The sequence below is a fragment of the Centrocercus urophasianus genome, unplaced genomic scaffold (assembly GCF_019232065.1).
Source record: "Centrocercus urophasianus isolate 14NV4802_14NV808 unplaced genomic scaffold, USGS_Curo_1.0 seq_13, whole genome shotgun sequence".
Lineage (NCBI taxonomy): Eukaryota > Metazoa > Chordata > Aves > Galliformes > Phasianidae > Centrocercus > Centrocercus urophasianus.
The window spans coordinates 35,091,733-35,112,145 of NW_024884475.1; the positions used below are offsets into that span (position 1 = coordinate 35,091,733).

General features: G+C 35.9%; 1 protein-coding gene across 1 annotated transcript in view; it reads right to left on the bottom strand.

Annotated features, from left to right (window-relative positions):
• PRSS12 (serine protease 12) overlaps positions 1 to 20,413 on the bottom strand; it is a gene marked incomplete at its 5' end in the record, with an annotated part of 42,316 nt that overhangs the window by 3,186 nt on the left and 18,717 nt on the right. Inside the window, 6 exons of the mRNA XM_042811885.1 lie at positions 1,438 to 1,718; positions 6,650 to 6,772; positions 9,247 to 9,325; positions 9,991 to 10,196; positions 16,393 to 16,534; positions 19,628 to 19,824. Of these exons, the coding sequence (XP_042667819.1) occupies positions 1,438 to 1,718; positions 6,650 to 6,772; positions 9,247 to 9,325; positions 9,991 to 10,196; positions 16,393 to 16,534; positions 19,628 to 19,824 (1,028 nt within the window). The remainder of the gene's footprint in view (positions 1 to 1,437; positions 1,719 to 6,649; positions 6,773 to 9,246; positions 9,326 to 9,990; positions 10,197 to 16,392; positions 16,535 to 19,627; positions 19,825 to 20,413) is intronic.

Below are 20,413 nucleotides of genomic sequence, written 5' to 3' on the forward strand. Positions count from 1 at the left end.
CCAACTAATGCACACATGCCTGCTCATGCCCTCAGTTGAGGTAGCATTACAGAGCCTGAGTGTGCTCTGGTGTAGATGAGCAGTATCATTGGAATTACTTGCAATCTTAATACGTCCTTCTTTCAGAGTACTGCTGAAAGCCCAAGGAATCTTAATTTTGTGGAGTGACAACAACCTGTTCTTGGATTTTCTTTCTCTGTAGCAATTCCCACATCTTAAAAGCCATGCCCTGTTAATAAAATGGCTTTTTTTCTCTAATGTGTAGCCCTTGTTTTTCGGTTGGAAACATGGGGCGCTAATGCTAGTGGATTAGTTTTTTTTTTTAATTTAAAATCTTAATACTTTTGAAATAAGTATGACTCATATAGTAAGAGTGAAATTTCAACCGAAGTACTGCAATGATGTAATTTCTTGCCATAATTAGAGGCAATTACTGCAGTGTCTAATATTAGTATCCTTAAATACATGTCCTAAGTAAACAGTATTGCAGAACTTTAAGTGAATTGTGTAAGCTGCTAGGCAAGACTAGGCAATTAACTAGGAATTGTCAGAAAAAAAACAACAACATAAAAAACAGCAGACCTACAAGTCTGTTTCCTTACATGTGGCAGTGACCTAGTCATCTGTGCCCACGGATTAATACATAAGAAGGGGAACTTATACTTGACCTTGCCTCCTTGCCAGTTTGAATGTATCTGAGAAACGAAGAATCAAGTGTGGCTGCAACCTTGTTATGTATTCAGCACCACAAAAGCACGAAAGTAAAACATGGTCACTAATCTGTAAAATATTTTAGGGACCAAGACCATTGAAGTAGAATAAACTTGTAGTAACTTTAAAGGTGGTTAGCTAGTTTATTCCAGAAGCCTGGATTGCACATTGCATTGTGGCTGTTGAGTTTGGGCAAGATGTTTTCTCATGTGAATGCGACAGGCTAGTTGAAAATGATGGTGGTAACATCACAGACTAAAAATGTTATTTAAAATATCACTGCATATTTTTTGTACCCATGTTACTATCTTGTAGTAGTCTTTCTAAAACACTCCTTGTACTCATCTTAAAATCCCTAAATATGAGAGCTGCTTGTTATGCTCTGAGGCAGGGTGTGATGATCTGCTATCCAGTGTGAGCCTTGCAACAAATAAGCTTTTCATTCTTGCTTATTAACCTTAATGAGGCTATTATACTGACTGGTTTTGTGATTTAGAGTCATAGTTAATCATCACTTTTCAAACACAAACTAAATTCAGTAAACAAAGTGCTTCTGTTTAAGGACTGGAAGAGAAAATATTTCCTTATATAAAAAGAGTAAAGCTGTTCAATTTTTAGCATTTCCTTACTTTAAGAATTCATTTCCTGTTACTTTGTTTGTTTGTTTGTTTTCAGTAAGCAACCTCAGGTAGTGTGATCAGTGTGTGGAAATGACTGTATTTTTACCTGTGTCACCCCATCCAGTGATGTAACAGTTAGGAGCAGTTTTCTGTGGTCTCTCTTTCCTTAAGGGCAGGCATGCAGGCAAGACGTGGGTACTGAATCTGGCACACTGTTCCTCTGGCCCCTGCAGCCTCACTAGTGCAATGTCATAGTCACTGCTGTCAGGCCTGTACTCTTTGTGCATCACAATCTCTTGGACTCCAATTTCTTCCTCGTACTCCTCCGGTACCAGCGTATGATAATCTCCAACTCGCACGGCATAGTTCCTAGTGTTATTGCCATACCTGAGATTGAGATTAGAAATAACAGGGCTCACTCATGCAAAGTTAGATCCTACGCACACCCACAGACTGGATCAGTGCCTTCACTGTTTGCATGTAACAATATCAACATGTTCTCTTAGAAGAGTAAAACCATTTTCTCTGGTACTTAGGCTGAAATACAGGTGTTTCCAAAAGAGTACCATACAACTTGTCTTGATTTTTCAGATTAGTTTATGTACCTTTTCATATATTTGCGTAACCAAGTTTTCTTACAGCCTTCTGCCATGAATGGCATTTACTTCAAAGGTGTGAATATGGTGTGCCTTATATACTTAGTAAGGGAAATCCAAACTGACCAGTTATTATAAGAAAAACTTGAGTACTAACACTGTTGTGGTGCCCTAAATAACTACTGCAATGAAAACAGTATTCAAGTTTGATTTGTGGCTTGGTTGTGAAAATTCTTGAGGAAAAAAGCTTTTTAATTCTAGAGGCATCAGTAACATGATAAAAACATCTTTTGTTAAATAATGCCAAATTATGAAAAATGAAGTGTAGGTGAATTATAAACACCTGTCCACAAAATCACAGAAGGCCTATTAGTCCTTGATTTTGTATGTCCATATGACCCTGATCCCTTTCATGTTTTAAATTAAATGGTAAATACCCCAGAGATTATTACTGTGGCTGAAATAACAATTCTTTGTCCATGCCTTTGAGATTTTGAATTGTAGGACATACGCAGTCCTCCTCAGGAAAATGCAAACAAGGAAGTAGTGTGGGGTGTATTTATTTTAAATCTGGCTAAGCTAGCCCGAGTGTTTTTGCTTTGACTTCTCTCTTTCCCTGTATCCTTCAGCAGGAAATTCATAATGCATGTGCAGAAAATACAATCTTCAGTCACTTTCCAACCTACTCTTTTTTTCTTCTTTTTTTCTTTTCCTTTAACAAAAGTTCAGCAATGTGTTGATCTCTACAGTGTATGAAAGCTTTCCTGGGAAATGGCAGACAAAGCAGCAGTAGTACAGAGTGCTTTGAAATAATATACTCCTGAATATTCTAATTGCAGGCTGCATCCATAGCTACTTGCAGAACTTTCTTTGTCAAATTCTACATGTCTCCTTGTATAAGCAGAATTTCACTTCTAGGCTTGAAAGAAGGTTGCAGGCTATGGCCAAACATTTACTCATCAGAGCATGGCCTGTTATGTAGAAGAAACAAAGTTACCTGTCTAGCACTGAAAAACCTTCCAAGTCATCCTCAGTAGTGTATCCAAATGCTCACTCTTCAGATACTGTATTTTATGGTTAGAAATCAAAATTCTGTAGCAGCTGCAAGTGAAGAGTTGCAACTGATGCAGTCTTGATAATATTTACAGAAGAGTTTAAGAATGTATTCATGTTGCCTCTGTTATCAGAGGGAGGATGGAAGAAAAATAAATTGTGTATTTATCCAAAGACATTGCTTATTTCCTCCTGCAAACATTGCTCAATGTAATTCATATTTCAGTGTGTTTATCTCAAAGACATTTAAGAACAGAAACTCTTATTTGTGTGTCACACCACTAATATATTCCTTTTTTTCACCGTGGTAGTGCTAGCGTTTTATACTTTCTCACTGCATCAGTTTTCATTAGTAATTTCCACTAGTAATCAGGGCATAAATATGACATTGGAAAAAGCAGAAGCACGAATCCTGGTTCTCAACACATCCTAAGTCTAGTTCCTTGAAATTTCTAGGATGTAACATTTCTTTGTAAGCTTGAATGTCTTACTGTCTTGCATTAGATCTCACTTTCTCATTTCTAGATTATTTTGTGTGCCTTTTCCACTTTTAAAGGCGGTTTGAATGTGCTATGAAAACTAAACTGACAGAACGGTACCTCATTTTATTGTATGAGATAATTGATGCGTTGGTCCTCTGTAACTTTGGTAACAGAAGTATAACTGAGAGCACAGCTCTGTGTACGTATACAAATTAGAGGAGGTCCATATAGAGACAGGAAGCTGAATGGTTGGGGTGCACAGTATCAAACAGTTTTCTTTCACTTTTACAAAATCTATTTGTAGAACACAAGTAATGCTCAGAATGTAGGAATACGGGGATGGATCATACAGCTGGCTGAGTACTTCTCTGGTGTCACCTCGAGCACAGGGTGAGATTACAACCTCAGCCGATGCATTAGCCAACTTTGCAGGATCTATTTTCCTTACAATAAATTAAAAAAGGGAGTGGGCACAGAATGCACTTTCCTTATTATTGCAGTAAAATGGCTTCGTATTATTTTCTCTTGAAATATTTTAACGTAAGTGCAAACACCCCACTAAAATAGGAGGTGGAAGAGTTATGGGTTTGTTACTGACATCTCGTTCAGTTATATATTTGTGCTCAAACTTCATAACTGTGTGATGACATTCCACTTCTGCAGTAAATGATACAGCAACTGAGCCTGGTGAAATAAGTAAAATTATAGTTTCCTTTGACAAATAGAAATACTAAACACTTCTGTATTTTTTGCTACAGTCCCTGTTTATAACCGTTCATCTTAATTGCCAGTGAAAGCTACTTTAAATAGGATTCTGTACCCTATAGTGTATTGCTAGATACTACCTTTGAATGCTTGAGAGTAATATTTTAATGATTTTTGGTGTATGCCTGAGTGGAATACTAGATTGGAATACAAATATATAAGGTCATTAGAATTAAATAGATTTTACCTGACATAATATGCCAAAACCATTTCCAACAGTCACTGAAAATACTGTCTCATAGTTTATAGTTAGCACATTTGGCTCCATGCAGCGAATCACATGTGAGTGCCAGGCAGATCTTTTTTAGTTTCTGAAAGATGTGTGCATGAAGTAAGTACTTGAACATTTATGTTAATCATTGTCTTCAAGAACATACAGGATTTTTTTTAGATATATACTAAATGACAATACTTGGCAGGTGTGTATTGCCAGTGGTTGAATAGAAGTTTGGCTCCCAAATAGAGAACAGTAATTTCCCCTGGTATAAATCTCTTTTTTAATGTAATGGATGCCTCTGTATTTTAGCTTATAGGTCTTCTCCATAACACCAAGTACATGTTTATTATATATATTCTGTCCACTACATTTAATGACATTTGAAAGCGAGAAGGGGTTGTGTATTTTTTTTTTAACCTGGTAGAAGTGAAGATTATAACAACATCACTAATGCATCAAGTGTTTATAATTCACATGAGAAATGAAAACAGTTCTTTCCTAAACTGATTTAGTAATCAAAAGATTTTGTTTGGTTTGATTCTTTTAAAAAATCATCAACAACAATGAAACAAAAGAAACTAAGCACAAAGGAAAGCTGTTCATGACTAGTGAGAGGGCTTTCCTGTCAGCCATAGTATTTTCCATAGTATAGTTGAGCTCACTTTTTTATTTAAGCAATACTCTGATTTCCTGGATATAGGAAATGGTATACAGGACTTTCTCTTGTCTCTCTACGGCAAATATGTGAAGAAAGCATTTTATCTATAGATAGCTCTTGGAAACCTATCCTAGCTCTAAATAAAATCACTCTGAGAGAATTAGGAAGTAAAGTCCTATCTATCCAGTGCCAGCTGAGAGCCAAAGGTATCTATTCTCTTTTACAGTAAACAGTAGATCATCCACAGGCTGTCAGAGTTGCATGCTTAAAATTAGGTTGCAGTTTTCAATGCAAAATAATAAACAAAACAGTGTGGTCTCTCAGACCACATGTGACAGTTCTGTGATAGCCTGTTACATACCCCTGAGTGCCTACACCAACAGGGGCCTATTGCAGTGTACTGTAGACCAGCCTTGCTGCACTTTTTCCATAACCATATGTTGATGTTTAGGAACATGTCTGGAATGACCATGCTTTGGCAGTACACTGTTGTGACTTGCAGCCCCAGTCAAATAAACAAGCACCAGGAAGAGCAGGTCATGTATTCTTTGATACTTAATGTAAGAGCAGTTACAAGCACAGCAGTAACTAACATATTTCGTCAAACTCATAAAAGTGTTCTAATGAGTTTCTAATGAATTTTCTAATCAGATCTTGATTTGCATGCAGAAACTGTAAATGCCTTCCTGTGACCTCCTTTTTTTCCCTGTGCTTGAAAAGGAACTTACAGCCATTTTACATGAAGTTTGGTAATTTGCAGCTGGAGTGCTTTGATAGTTCCCCAGAAACAACTGAGAAGAAACAGTGAAATCAGTGAAAACAAGCTGTAGTTTTATGGAGTTTGACCATTTCAGCTTAAATGAAATGGTCAAGGAAAGTCACGATTTTCATGAAACATGAAAACAAAAAATATATGCATCTGACACTTAGGAAAGTAACAGTTTAAGTAAGTAAATAAGTAATTATATTTTGTATTATATACTAAGTGTTTTCGCTTAATTAAAAAAAATTCTAGCTCTTCTTCAGTACAGTGCAAAAGGAAAGGTTCGAAGTCCAAAGAATTTGGACAAAACTTAGCCCATTTCCTCACAGCTGCAATGCAGTTCTTCTGTGCTTTTATTTCAGCCCTTACTGCAACATTCCGTAGGAGCTCAATTAAATAATTGTTCTGAAAATCTAAATTTTACACCAACATACTTCGCAAGTTGGTATTCTTATACTATAGTAACTTCACTGGCAGTGATTTCCTGATTTCAAAAATACTGAAAAGACCATATAAAAAACTGAATAGGAGAATCATGCTTTTCCATGAAGATGCTGAAGTTTTGAATATAAATCTCTTGGATGAGAGGACATCTAGAATAATTTTCAATTAATTGGTTTTATTTTTATCTGCTGGCACATAAAGTTGGCTATTTGTTGGTTTTTTAAGCCAAACACTTTACTCTTCTGAACTGTTTCAATGGGCCTGAACCAGAATGTTTTTGGCTATATCCTGAAATTATATATAGTTTGAAAATACACTTTACTGTTAAGGGGAGACCAACCTTTTAAAGCAGTGTGCAGCAGTGAGGACCCAGCAGCTACTAATGAGAGTAGCACCACACAAGAGTCTTCCATCCCCGTGAGATGATTTCAATCGGAGTGCAACCTGCCATGGCCAACCACCCCTACAGAGAGCAGAGACATTGTTTTCAGGATACAGAGATGGAAGAATAATGTAGCTTGTCAGTTACCTTGAATGTAAATCCCACATAGCTTGTTTGACTGACATAGTTTACAAAACGTTATGTGTTGTCTAGCAGTTGAGAATACTTTTATATTCCTTCAGCATTCAGAATTCCATTTAACAATGGTCAGGATTATTTTATGGATTGTTTGGGCACCCAGCATGCTGGTTACTTCCTCCCGCTATGAATTTTTTTATTTTTTTCTTCTCAAGTTGTATTTATTTTTCCAAAAATATATTCTGTGAGTTCCTTGCCAAATACTCAAGTCTTATGAGGAGTGGCTGAGGGAGCTGGGATTGTTTAGTCTGGAGAAGAGGAGGCTCAGAGGAGACCTCATTGCACTCTATGACTTCCTGAAGGGAGGTTGTGGTGAGGAGGGCTTTGGCCTCTTCTCCCAGGCAACAAACAGGACCTGGGGAAATGGCTGCAAGTTGTATCACAGGAGGTTTAGGTTAGACATGAGGAAGAACTTTTTCTCTCATAGAGTGGTCAGGCACTGGAATGGCTGCCCAGGGAGGTGGTGGAGTCGCCGTCCCTGGCAGTGTTCAAGAGGCGTCTGGATGAGGAGCTACGAGATATGGTTTAGTTTGTGGTAGCAATGGTAATGGGAGGGTGGTTGGACTAGATGATCTTGTAGGTACTTTCAACCTTGTGATTCTATGATTCTATATTCTCCAAGTCAACTAACCAGACATTTGTCAACTGGAGAGGGAAAATAAAGGAATTTCTTGAAAAGCTTATTCCATCCTCCTTTCATGTCTGCATTACAGTCTGCTCTGTTGATTCTGAACTGTTTGAACATGGATGTTGTTTACAAAGCAGAGGTCTAAAGCAACTGTAGAAAACACAAGTAATAGATAAGCACCTTTATTCAGGCTGTGATCATTTGTTTTGGATAGTAGATCTGGGATACGTATTTACAGGCCTACCAAGATAGGATAGATTAATTTCAGTATTTCAATAAATTAGTAGAATATTGAATCTGAGAAGAATGAGTGGGGGGAAAGAGGAGATTCATCTGTAAGCAACATCGACATCAAAGAAAAAGCAACTAGTAGGCCTAGATATTTTCTGACTGTTGCCAGCTTGAAAAGTATGGTGGAGTACAACAGCTGCCCAGGATCATCCAGTCCAACATACTACCTTAGAGTTGCCAGTGGCAAATGATTTAAAGGTGGAAAAATTTACTAACTTTGGATTTTCTGGTATATATGTAAGTATCCAGTTTCTTTTTGAGCCTTCTTTTGACAATGGATCTTTTTCTGATATTGTCCATATATTCCTTTTCTTGATTAGGAAGCGTTTCTAAGTGCACCGTTAGATTTCTGTCACCTCATCTGATGTGCCTGTGCTTAATTATTATGAGACCAGATTTTCTTGTTCAGACTTAACTGTGCTATCCACTACTTGCCATCTTTTCATTTCATTCAGTGTCCTTTAGGAGTATAATCTGAGAGAAAAATTCTCAATCTCCATTTTCTATACAATGCACTATTTATTATACTAATTTATACTAATTTTTCTCTAATTGAGGTAGGTTATCCTAATTTGCTCTGACTGCATTTCAATCTGTTTTCTGTGTTTCTTCATGTTACTGTTCTTTGAACCCTCTCCACTTACACAGTATATTTTTTGAAACAGATTGACTGGTACTTTGAAATAGGTTCCAGAAAAACATGTAAAGAAGGCGGGTCGGGCCGTAGCTGGGCTGCCTGGCGCCCGAACGCCAGGGGATGTCGGCGCTCCTTTGCTGACCAGCAGTGATGGGAGTCAGACCTGATGATCCTCGTGGTCCCTTCCAGCTTGCGATATTCTATGATATGTGCTTGTGATTACTCACAACTGTTCAGAAATTAAAGCCTACACTTCCTATCGTAGCATTTAATAGTAGCAGTATGTTGCTAATTTATTTGTGTTAATTAAATGCAATCAAAATGTATTAACAAAACATCTGGTTTTATAACTGCGTCATCATCAGAAAGTTGTATTTTGTGAAGGAATATTAGGTGCTGGCAGTGATCTTTCAGGATAGGTAGCATTTAAATCCTTGTACCATATTCATAGCTCTTTTCATCCTTTGAAAATAAGTGAAGTGGCTGTTTTGAAAGTGACAAATTAAATCTGATCCAGGACTAAACTGATGGGCATCTGCTGATTTTCAACTAATGGATGTTTTTGAATTTCCCACCAAATCTGCTTTTACCTGATGATAAACAAAAACAAACAAAAATCCAACAAAAAAGCATAGGCTAGGCAAACAGTTCATGGTAAAGAGATCTTGCCAGCAGGGGGGTTGAAAGTAGATGATGATTGAGGTCCTTTTCAACCCAGGCCATTCTATGATTCTGTGATTCTATGAAATACATGTGTTAGACACTTATGCTGAAAATGACATTTCTTTATCAAATATTTACCGTAAAGAATTTTTTCCACCAATTATTCGCTTTTGTCGACGATGTAGTAATCTCAATCCACAAACAGAAGCAAGAGAATCTAAGCCAGAAAGGGAGATATAGACAACATTAAACTCAAAAAGTATCTATTCTGTGATGGCAGTTAACTAAAAACTAGAAAGGCTAAGGTTATTCTGTTTCATGGTAGTTTTTAACAAAATTTTTATTCTGGGAAAATGCACTGAATTATTTATTGCTGAGTATTTTTATTTTCAATCTTATTTTTGATATGCTAACAGAGCAATTTACACAGTTGTGTTCTGCTTTTCAACTGTACACTTGTAGTTATTCCTAGAATTTTCTTTAAGGTTCTTCGTTACTTGGTGTAAGTGAAAGCAGAACTTGTCAGACCACATAGGTTTCAAACCTCAGCTGAAGATACATTATACCTTGAGAAGTAGTGAGTATATCATTTGGCATTTTCATATTCCTTGTACAAGCATGGCTACTGTGAACTATGGTAGACAAGTACTCTGAATCACTTGAATAGTCTTCATGATAGGTTTGCAGAGCTAGCACAGCAGTAAGGTGAAACAGTGAAAGCAGTAAGTTGAAACAGTGAAGGCATATAATTTCCACCAATTTTGTTTCTATTAATTCATTTTGTATAACTGTTTCCTCTGTAAGGTGCTGGGTTCCATCTCTTTCTACTATGACAGTTCCCCACCTGAACATGTTTCTCTACTGCTGAAAACTGGACTTTACCTTTGTTGCTATTCCCAGGGACCTTCTTGCCTAAGTGGTCACAGATGACGCCTGCATCCTCGCTGTGACGGCAGTTGTGTGTTCCAATGTCCTGCTTAATGCAGTCTGCCAAGGATCTCTCACTTCCAGTACATTTTACATTATCCACATGGATTGGGCCTTTGCCCTCCCCAAAATATGCCATTGTCCTTGCTCTCGCTGGACCTCTGGAAACAAAACACTTTTTTTTTTTTTTTAATCAAAACTTTTGAGGTACTGTTCTACATTTACTCAGCTGAAATAGAGAGTTAGCATAGGGAAGATGTCGAGGTTTTATTCCAAGTCCTGTCACTGATTTACTAGATGATAAATTTTCTTCTCATTGCCTCTGTTATACTAGAAAGCAGAAAAAAAATAAGTGTAACAAAATTGCTACAATTCATTAATGTTTTAAAAGTGCTCTTATGCCACTAGTTAGAATGCAGTGTGCCAAGTATTTTACATTGTAAAGGCATTGCAAATATCTACAATAAAGCAAGATATGTAAAAGCTGCTTTCTGATAATCTTTTTAATCCATATATTAAACAGCATCTGTGAATGCTAAAAATATATATATTTTTTAATGGTCTGATTCCCTCAGTAAGATGGACTGGTTAACTAAGAAAGTATCTTTGCAAGGTATAGGAGTTATGATTTACACGTCAATTTATGTTAAAAGTTATTACATATTTCATTATCCTGAGTAGAAGTCAAGTCATTTTTTTAAGTGTGTTCCTGTAGTTGGAGGAAGGGAGGGAAGGAAGGAGGGAGGCAGAAAGGAAGGAAAGGAGGGAGGGAGAGGGAAGGAGGGAGAAGAAAGGAGAAGAAGGGAGAAAGGAAAAGGAAAGGAAGGAAAGGGTTGGATCCTTTGAGGCCATACAAACCAAGTAAGGTTGGTTAATTTCTTTCTACAAAACTTCATTGTATCTCACTCACATTGGACATATGCAGATAGACAAGAATGTAACAACTTTTTTTTTTTTTTTTTTTTTTCGATTATTCTACAAAAGTAGCAATTAATTAACAGCTGAATAAGTGTGAAAAGCTTACTTATGACTGGGAAGTATGCAATTACAGGCAAAGAAAGGAAGGGAACTGCAGAAACGTGAATATTTTCTGCATTGCAAGAAACATGGATTGACTGTGTGCAATCTGTTTTCTCAAAGCACAGTTGACTGACTTTTGTCCCAAACGCCTCATAAAGCAGGCAGAAAAGCCCCAGCTGCTTCACCAACTTTTTGTGACTGTATCTGTAGTTAATGCAGGGAAGTTGATACACTGAGATGCTATAGAGACTCCTTGGTATTTCTTAAGTTTGTACTAACCAATAATTTCTGCTCTTATTCTCAAGCATAGTTTCTTCCCTAGAATGTCTAAGAATTTAAAATGTCAATATTTTGGGAAGGTTCAGCCTAATCATCATAAGTACTTGGTACTTGCAGTTTAACCTGGCAGTTCAGCACCATGCAGCCATTCACTCCAAATTCCCACAGTAGGATGGGAGGCAGAATCAAAAGAAGGTAAAACAAGCTGTCATGGCAGTGTGAGAAGCTAAAATGCCCTTGACTTAGTGTAAGCACTGCTCAGCAACAACTAAAATGTCTGTGTGCTGTCAGCATTGTTTCTTCTCCTGAATCCAAAACATGGCATCCTTCCAATCACTATGAAGAAAATTAACTCTATCCCAGCCAAAACCAAGAAAGTAGCACTTTAATACACATGCTTCAAGGCACTTTACAAATAATTCTATGCTTGTATAAGGATAAATATCAAATACTTAAATGTCAGCCTAAGACATTTGATTGTGGTTTGAAGTTCTGATTTTTATAGATTGTATATAGTGCCGTGTAGCTTCAGCAATGACTGCAATCTGCTGTATGAATGACCTTTTCTGAATAATCAACCTTTTATGCAAATGAACGAGTGAACAAACAGTTCAAAAATGAACAAACAGAAAGAAAGAACTATGAACTGTCCATGTGTTTATTTAATTTGGTGACTTTTGTGATAGATGTTTAGTTTTAAGTATTTAGAATATGCTTCATAATATCTTGACAGCAGTTTTGTTGCATATGTTCTGAGAGTAAGAAAGAACTACCAGTGGGAAACAACCCAGCTGTCTGCAGAGAATTGGGCAGTTTGCTTTAGGTGCGTCTGAATTAAAAGATTATGTATCAGTTAAGAGCTTCACTGATATTCTGTTGTGATTTCATATGCTGAATTCCAAATAATAGGACAGTGCCTCTGTATATACAGAAGGATAACTGCATGTACAATGAAATGCCAGAAGAGAGAGTTTAATGATGAAGGTGTATTAGGCAAGAAAATAGTTATTTCTACATCTCCATTTTTATATCTTTTTTCATACCTGCATTGTTGAGGAAGATATGTGCAAAATGCCAGAAAGAGTTGATATGATTCTATGAGTTATGTACTTTCATCAGCTAGGGATGCTTTGTTGGGGAGAAATTTTGACGAGTCATACCACTTACAAAGTTTCTTCACTCTGGAAATGTGGCTGAATCAAACTCAATTGCCTATATTCATATAATTCATAACATAGAACATGTCATAATTCACACTTCCTCCTTTTTTGAACTTGCACATAGAAAGCCTTGCCTGTTTGGATTTCTTTACCACATACTGAAGGGCACAGGATTTCTAAGTAGTGTTACTTAGAACTCATGAATTATAGAAAACCAGGAAAGGGAAGCATGCAAACATAGCAATCCAGCTAACAGAGATACCACAAGGTCAACTGTCCTTAGACATTTTTTAATTTCCCAGGCCACTGTGTATTTACCAGTTAATCCAAAGCCTTAACTGACTTTGAAACCAGTATAGGTCAATCTTTGCCTTATGAGTTTAGTATGATTTAACTTGTCAATCACAAGCAATGCGTCTCTTGGTCCAGATATTTTCTTTTTGTGAAGGATACTCTAATGACAAATAAAATGTTGGATGAAAAATGTTTTACTCCCTCAGACTCATGGGTAGCTGATCTGTCCATGTAAGGTATTAAAAAATGCTGGGACAGCACAAGCACATATTGCAAAATCTTGGCTGGTTAGGTATTTCTGTGTCAAAATACCAAGTTTCTGCCCTAGGGCATGGCACTAAAATTGCTCAGGATATTGAAAACTACTTTGTTGTAAATCACCACGTTATACTTAGGTTAAGCTCCGTAGAAGCAGTATTACCACTGTTAATAATGCTGTTAATTAAGAAATCTAGTTGATTAATTCAGAGAACCAACTTTCCTTGAATACTTATTTTTCTGTAGTAGACAATTTTTGGAGCACTAAGGCAGGATATTTATTTATTTGGGGTGGAGTGTGAATGGGAAAGTATGTTCTTATAAGCTTGATGTAAATGAAGAAGGTTCGGTTTTATTGGCACAGTTACTTATAAAAATGCAAAGGATTCTAAAACCTTATTCTTCTCTTTGCTCACTCTATTAAAATACTCCTTTGTATGCTAAACTGATCTCCTACTAGAAAGTACTTCAGAAAAGGTGCATATTCTCTTAGTATTTAACCTGCTACAAATATTACTTATATTAGGCTGCTATTCTTTTCATGTTTCCAAGAATTTTTTTTCTGATGTTCTTTGTATTGTGTTTTTCTAATATTAATCCTGTTTAACAAACTAGCTTAATGAGGCATCTTTAAAACTGGCATTGCTTTGAACATAGTGATTTTGCCAACTCAGAGTTTCTCCTGCTTCATCCTCATAAATAAACACTAATAAGTAGCTAAGAATTTTCCAAAGCAGGATTTCATAAAATAAATGTACAGCTAGCCTCTGATATGCAGGAAAAACTTAGTCCCATATTTGCAATCTTTACTCTTTGTTTATGTAAGTCTTCTATTCTAAGACATTCTTTTCTCCCATTTATAATAATAAATTTTTGTTTTTCTTTTTTCTCAAGGAATGTGATGCAAGGCTAAGTATGTTCAAGATTCCCCAAACTTGGGAATTAAACACAGCATTATAAAGGGAGTTGAATTATAATGTTTAGGTCTGTGATCAGTGTTAATGAAAACTGATGTTAACATCAGCATTAGGCACTTTGTGAGTTCCTCCTGGGAAAAAATCGTAATGTAAACAAGCAACATTAATCAACTCCTAGCTCAGACATGTGAACCTAAAAGCCCAAATTGTGCTTAGAAACAGTCAAGTCATCACTGAATATAATTTGAATTTTAATGAAGAGCTTTGTTCATGAACTCCCAGGCCCAGAAGCAATTCCAGCTCATCACTGCACGTAATAGTGTAGTCACTATTGTGAAATGCAACTGTCTAAAGACAGGGCTGCCAAGATCCATTTCCAACAAGATTTACCAATTTGTGGAACCTAATTTTTTGTTTCAAAAATGTGTTTCTCCTAAGCCCTTCAGGAAATGTATTCTGTTGTATCCTATAATCTTAAGGTCTTGGTCTCTTACATGACAGAAATTCAGAATTTAAACAACTATCTGTCTTTGGGAAGGCTTGAAAGGAGAAGGTAGGGATAAATGATTGAGTCTGATAACTTGTGGGAGAAATATACAGCCAGAGAGGCTGAGGATAGAGCAGACTAAATGAATGATTTGGTAGGAGATAATACACATCAGGTTTCATTGTTTTGAAGATGCAGTCTGCTAGTAGTTACAGCATAAATATGTTGTGGTTTTTGTTTGTTTTTTTTTTTTCCTTAAGAATACCAAACACACAACTTTTAAAAGGCACGTTATGTGAAGAGGCATAAATTGATAATATTCAGTTGCACAAACTTCATTAGAAAAAGCTTGGTTCGTATTTCCTAACTTCAGATTCCTTTACAGATACACTCAGAGAAAATGTTTCACCAGTGTTCTGGAAATCTTTCCACTCATATTAGTCCTGCTACTTATATGTTTGTCCTTCAGCTGTTATCTTTACTGCTCTTAGGTATCCTTGTGGATCCCTTCCAACCTGAGATAACTGTGATAAATATGATTCATAAAAAAAAAGTTCATTGAGTGCTGTGACTTAAAGTGGCTCCTATCTTTTGAGTTGGTTTTAATTAGAGGGGGTTTTGTCCCGTCAGATCTGTTCATATATTAAATGAAGCTATTCAGATTATTGTAGGATGAAGTCAATCATTTGTATAACAATTTTATCAAATTTCCAAGCTACATCAAGTTTACACAGATCAGGAAATGCAGGAAAAACCCCATGGAATGGGGAAATGAGTAGCTGGTGAACCTAAATCTTAATAAATGCTGAAATCATATCCACACCTGGTGACAGTGGACAGAGACCTGTTGTTATGCTTCAGTAGAATAAATAAATAGCTGTTATATTGGAAAGTATTGATTTAGAAGTCATCAGTAAGGCTCACAAATGGTAAAATATTTGCAACATGCAAAATTATAGCTTTCAAAGTGAACATATGTAGAGCTCTTTGAAACAATGCAAACATTATCCATGAGAATTTAGCTAAATTCCAGATAGCTTCAGAAAATTATCATAAGCCACATCTAGGTTCTGCATACTTTCATTTTATTCATTAAAGTAATGAAAAAGGCATTTTAATTTCCTCTGTGCTTTTGGTTGTTTTTTTTGTTTGTTTGTTTTGATTACATTTACTGTTACAGCATATCACTAAAGCACTGGTCAGGTACCTTCAGTTTTGATTTGTTGATTAAAGGTGATTCAGTATGAAAACTTCTGTAAGAACAAAAATTGTCTCTTAGGTATGGTAAAATACAAAACTGACATAAAAGCAGAAGTGGAAGAGAGAATCTGCATAGTTCACACAATATGTAACCCTCCATGTTAATCTAGATGTTGATATTAGTTCCCTTCATTTCTCCAAACTAGAAATTTCATTCTTTTTAAAAGTGTTTAGGAATCTGAAAACTGAAGATGAAAGAAGTAAAGTAAGTGCAATTTGAGTGGGAAGGAGCACAGTGTAGAAATACTGAACAAAATTTTGTTACATTAGTGCAACCAAGGGATAAAAAAATGAATTGTGTGCAATGTGTTTGTATCCTACAGACATGTAGCACCATAAGTGACAAATAAAAATATTATTTATTCAACAGCTTAAGTAACTTGACTTGTGATAAAATTATTTTCATAACTAGCATTAAGTTGCATTTTAGTTGCCCATCACTGATATGCCTTTGAGCCTCAAGATTCCTTTTTTCAGTTTTGCTAGTTAGTGAAAATTTTAATACATAGTCTATTTTGTTATGCTAATGGTATAAATAAGCTTTTCTATAATTATGCCAAACAGACAAATTTTAAAAGAGATCTGTTATGCAAGCAGGCACAATTTGGTGATACTTAGTTGCACAACGTTGTTAGATATAGCAAATCTATAAGTCGAGGAACAGCTCAAAAGATTTTCTTACTTGTAGCCAAGCTGTCGACAAACTACAGCTGCATCCTTATCAGACCATCCATCATCACAAATTGTGCCCCACTGACCATTGAAAAAAATCTCTACACGTCCTTCCTTCTTACTCTCACCATCCATCAGCCTGATGGGAGGACCTGGGAATAAATTACAGCTGTTAACCCATAACAACAGAAACAAGAATGAGTACTTTTAAGTTATTTCCATCACAATGAGTACACAGAGTCAACTGATGTTCAGTAAGCCTTATGTCAGCCGTTAGTCATTTACTTTTACCTGGCTGACAAAAGGAAGCAGTCAGTACAAATTATAAAATAATGTGAATTATTGTAATCTCTGTGCTTTGAACTTTACAGTGCATAGGGCATAATGCATAACTTCACCACAGTAGTCACAGAACAATTTTCCTCGTAACAGCAAAGTCACCTGAGGTATCTTTCATCTGCTAGGCATTCATGGGATACATTTCCCTTGCAGAATCTTTGTGGATGAATTCAACTATACCTTAGTTCATAAATCCATTCTCAAGCTGGTTGCTGCCACACATCTTACTACAATCTCAGCAAAAAAAGTACAGCACTGTGTTGCACTTCAGTTACTACTTGTTACATGTGCTCTGTAGCATGTTTTTTATGACAGCATAATGATCTACAGCATGTTATTATAGACTACAGTGTGATTATTTTTCTAGCATTTTAAACTGATTGCTTATTCAGATATGCTTATAATACGAATTCTCACTTGTGGATTAGTCAGATTTAATTGACTGTGGGTTGTTCAGTTCTTGGCCTGCAGTTAAGTTTTGAATCATTAAGCAAAGTACGTATTTGATTCTCCTTTCCATTAAGACTACTTTATAGCATGCTGGCAATGCAAGAATCCTTAAAAGAGTTACAAATTCCTTTGATGTCTCTTTGTACTCTTTAAGTGAAGGAATCACATTCTGAATCTTCTTCTGTGTCACACTTTATAATCTTTAAGATTCTAATTAGACTTCCTTGTTTTGAAAATTGCGAAACCTGTTCCACATTCTTTTAACCTGTTCCTACTCTTGTCTAACCCTGTAAGGATGAAAAAAATAATAATCTTTCTCTTAAGTAAGAGTATTTTGATACATCATTTTTTGAAATTTGATTCTGATTAATTTAAGGTATAAATAACTTTTGCATACCAAACCTTACTCTGGTGCAGAGCTAGTTAAATCTGACTTAATTTGCTGACTGAATGCAGAAAGATTATAAAATAAAATTAAAGTAGTTTTGCTTCAAATGTAATTTAAAGCATATTGTTCATATTGGCGTTCATACTACCCGAACAGTTACAAGTATATGCTTCACCAACTTTCTGTTCAGTTACATACAATATCCTATACATCAGGATGTTATTTACTAAACAGATGTTTTCATTTTCATGGCGTATTGTATTTTGAGCACCCCTTAATGTCTGTATTTTATATAATCTACCCAAATTATATAATCTACCCATGTTTTTCAACCGATTTCATCCTTAGAGGAAGAAAAAATGCTTTTATACAAGTACTAGAAAGTGTGGGGCAACGATAGAGTCCTTGTCTCTTGTCCAGTCAGGAAGAGTTAGATACTCCCTCTTCATGACAAGTAAGTTATTCTAGAAGAATATGATTTAGGTGTATATTACATGACCCAGCTAGAGACATGAGATATTCGTGATACATTATATCTGATTTGCTGTTATCTCATCTGCTTGTATTTTAGCATAGATATATTTATGAGCACAAAACTAATATGATTGTCTGGTAATGGGAGACGTGAGAATGCTACCATATGGATGCATTTAACTGAACTGGACCTCCTTCAGCTAAGACTGTATTTTATAGAAACTTAAGCAAAGCAGCACAGATGGTTTGCATCCGTAAAGACAGCCGTGATAATCTGAATTCCTGTTACTTTTGGTCTGGGAAATCTTTTGTACAAAATATGATACAGCGTCATTATCAAATACATAATGGAACTGCAATATAAAACATTCATTGGATTCTTACAGGTCAAAAGGCTGTAAAGGAAAAGATCAGAAAAAAAAAAAGAAAAAGGAAAGAGAATAAAAGTGCATGTAGAAGTGCTGATTGTTGTAAGAACAGGTAGCAATGTTGTGCAGTAAATCCATGCCTTAATTTGCAAAATAAGCCTTCAGTCAATAATTTCCAAGGAACTTCAAGAAATCAGGCATACAAGTACATTAGATTTCAGTAGAAGCAGTTAATCTCATTCCACTAGTTTCCTAGTTAATTCTAACTCCAAAATCAACTAGAATATACTTAGTTAAATTTCAAAGAATATTGGCAACAACTTTGTCAAAGTTTACATACTGACAAGTTACAAAATCTGTATGCATCAAATTAAAAAAAAAAAAGGAAGAAAGAGAAGCTGATTGTCAGAATAGATGAGTAACCCAATTGTTCTAGCCTTTTATTTTACATGTCTGATAGCTGTAATTCTTGTTTAATTATCTATATGTGGATTTAGAAATCTTTGGAATTCTTGTGTATGTATTTTGATCCGTAATACCTCTATGTAATTAGTTACTTCTGATTTCTTATCTGTCTTTTCATTCTTTCTTCATACAACATAGTCAGCTTTTTAATGTGGTGTTTGGATCTTTGATCTGTTTAGTATCGTTCTGTCTACATTAGAAACTGGAGGCTACTTCCCCTGGCACAATCCAAATGACAGACCGAAGTACTACAGAAAGATTTTCATACTTCTCATTCTCTCTGAACTTACATTCTTTCTCTCTATGTCTTTTCTCAGACTGCCTGAACATAAGGCTATAGAGGAATATAATATTGATTTATGTTTTTCAATGCACAGGTTCCTCTCCAATTTCCTATAACATGGGGCAGTTCCTTAGAACTTGGAGAGTGCTGAGTGCAAAGCAGTATACCATTAGAGAGGGCGAATTAGATGTAAAATCCAATGAAGAAAAAGATTTAGAGAACATTATCTCTGGAATCTGCATTTGCTAATTTAGAAATGCATGCTGATTGTTACTGTTCTGGCTGTTTATGTTCCTTTAAACAAAGCCTGATTACTTACAATCTTCAAGAGAAACGTGAACTTTTTCCCTTCCGCATCTGTCTTTGCATACACCTGCTAAACAGTAAGATTTTGAGCACCCTTTAATTCACTGTACTTCTCTGGTATACGTGCCTATAGCAATGCTCATATTGTGATGTTACCAAAGGGACACCTTACCAAGCAAGAGTTTATGGCTGTTGTTATCTGGATGGCAAATGAGTCTGACATCCTCCTGATGGCTGCAGTCATGCTTTCCCCACTCTTTCCTTGAGCACTGCAGAAGGTCTGTTTCCTTCCCAGAGCAGCTGACATCATCCAACCAGATGGGACCAGAGTTTCCTTCTGAGGAGCTCTCAGGAGCACTTTTTCCATACCTATGCAACAAATACGTGTATGTTTTGGTCAGAGGGCATGTAATACTTCAGCACTAGAAAGGAAATAAATGATTTGTTGACAAATAAAGATTTCTCAAGATCAACAATGGAGAGTAATAACCATGATTGAGCAGGTTTGGTTAGCATTAAAATGAATGAGAACACTACATATTTCTTCTCTGGTAACCTGTATTCTTGAAGAATTACTGTTACATTAATGCAGACTTTGGGATATATTACCTTTGATTAAGGCCTCAAACATACATCTGTCTCACTCACTTTGGTACTTAAATCATGTTCTTAATATCATAAATATTTGAATGTTTGGACTTTTTTGAATGTAAAGGCAAGATAACAATTATGTAGAGAGAGTGTATTTTTTTAAACACAGTATGAAATGACTGCTTTCTGAAATATGTTAGTCAATACTTAATAGTGTCTCAGGACTGTGGGAGGTTTTTGAGCTAGGTCCAGAAGGATTTATACACTGAAAGTCTATCTGATTTTTACTGACTGTTTCATGAGCAAAGATTTTGAATAATCAAACTTTCATAGGAAAACTAGAATACAGTAAGTCATTTTTTCTCTA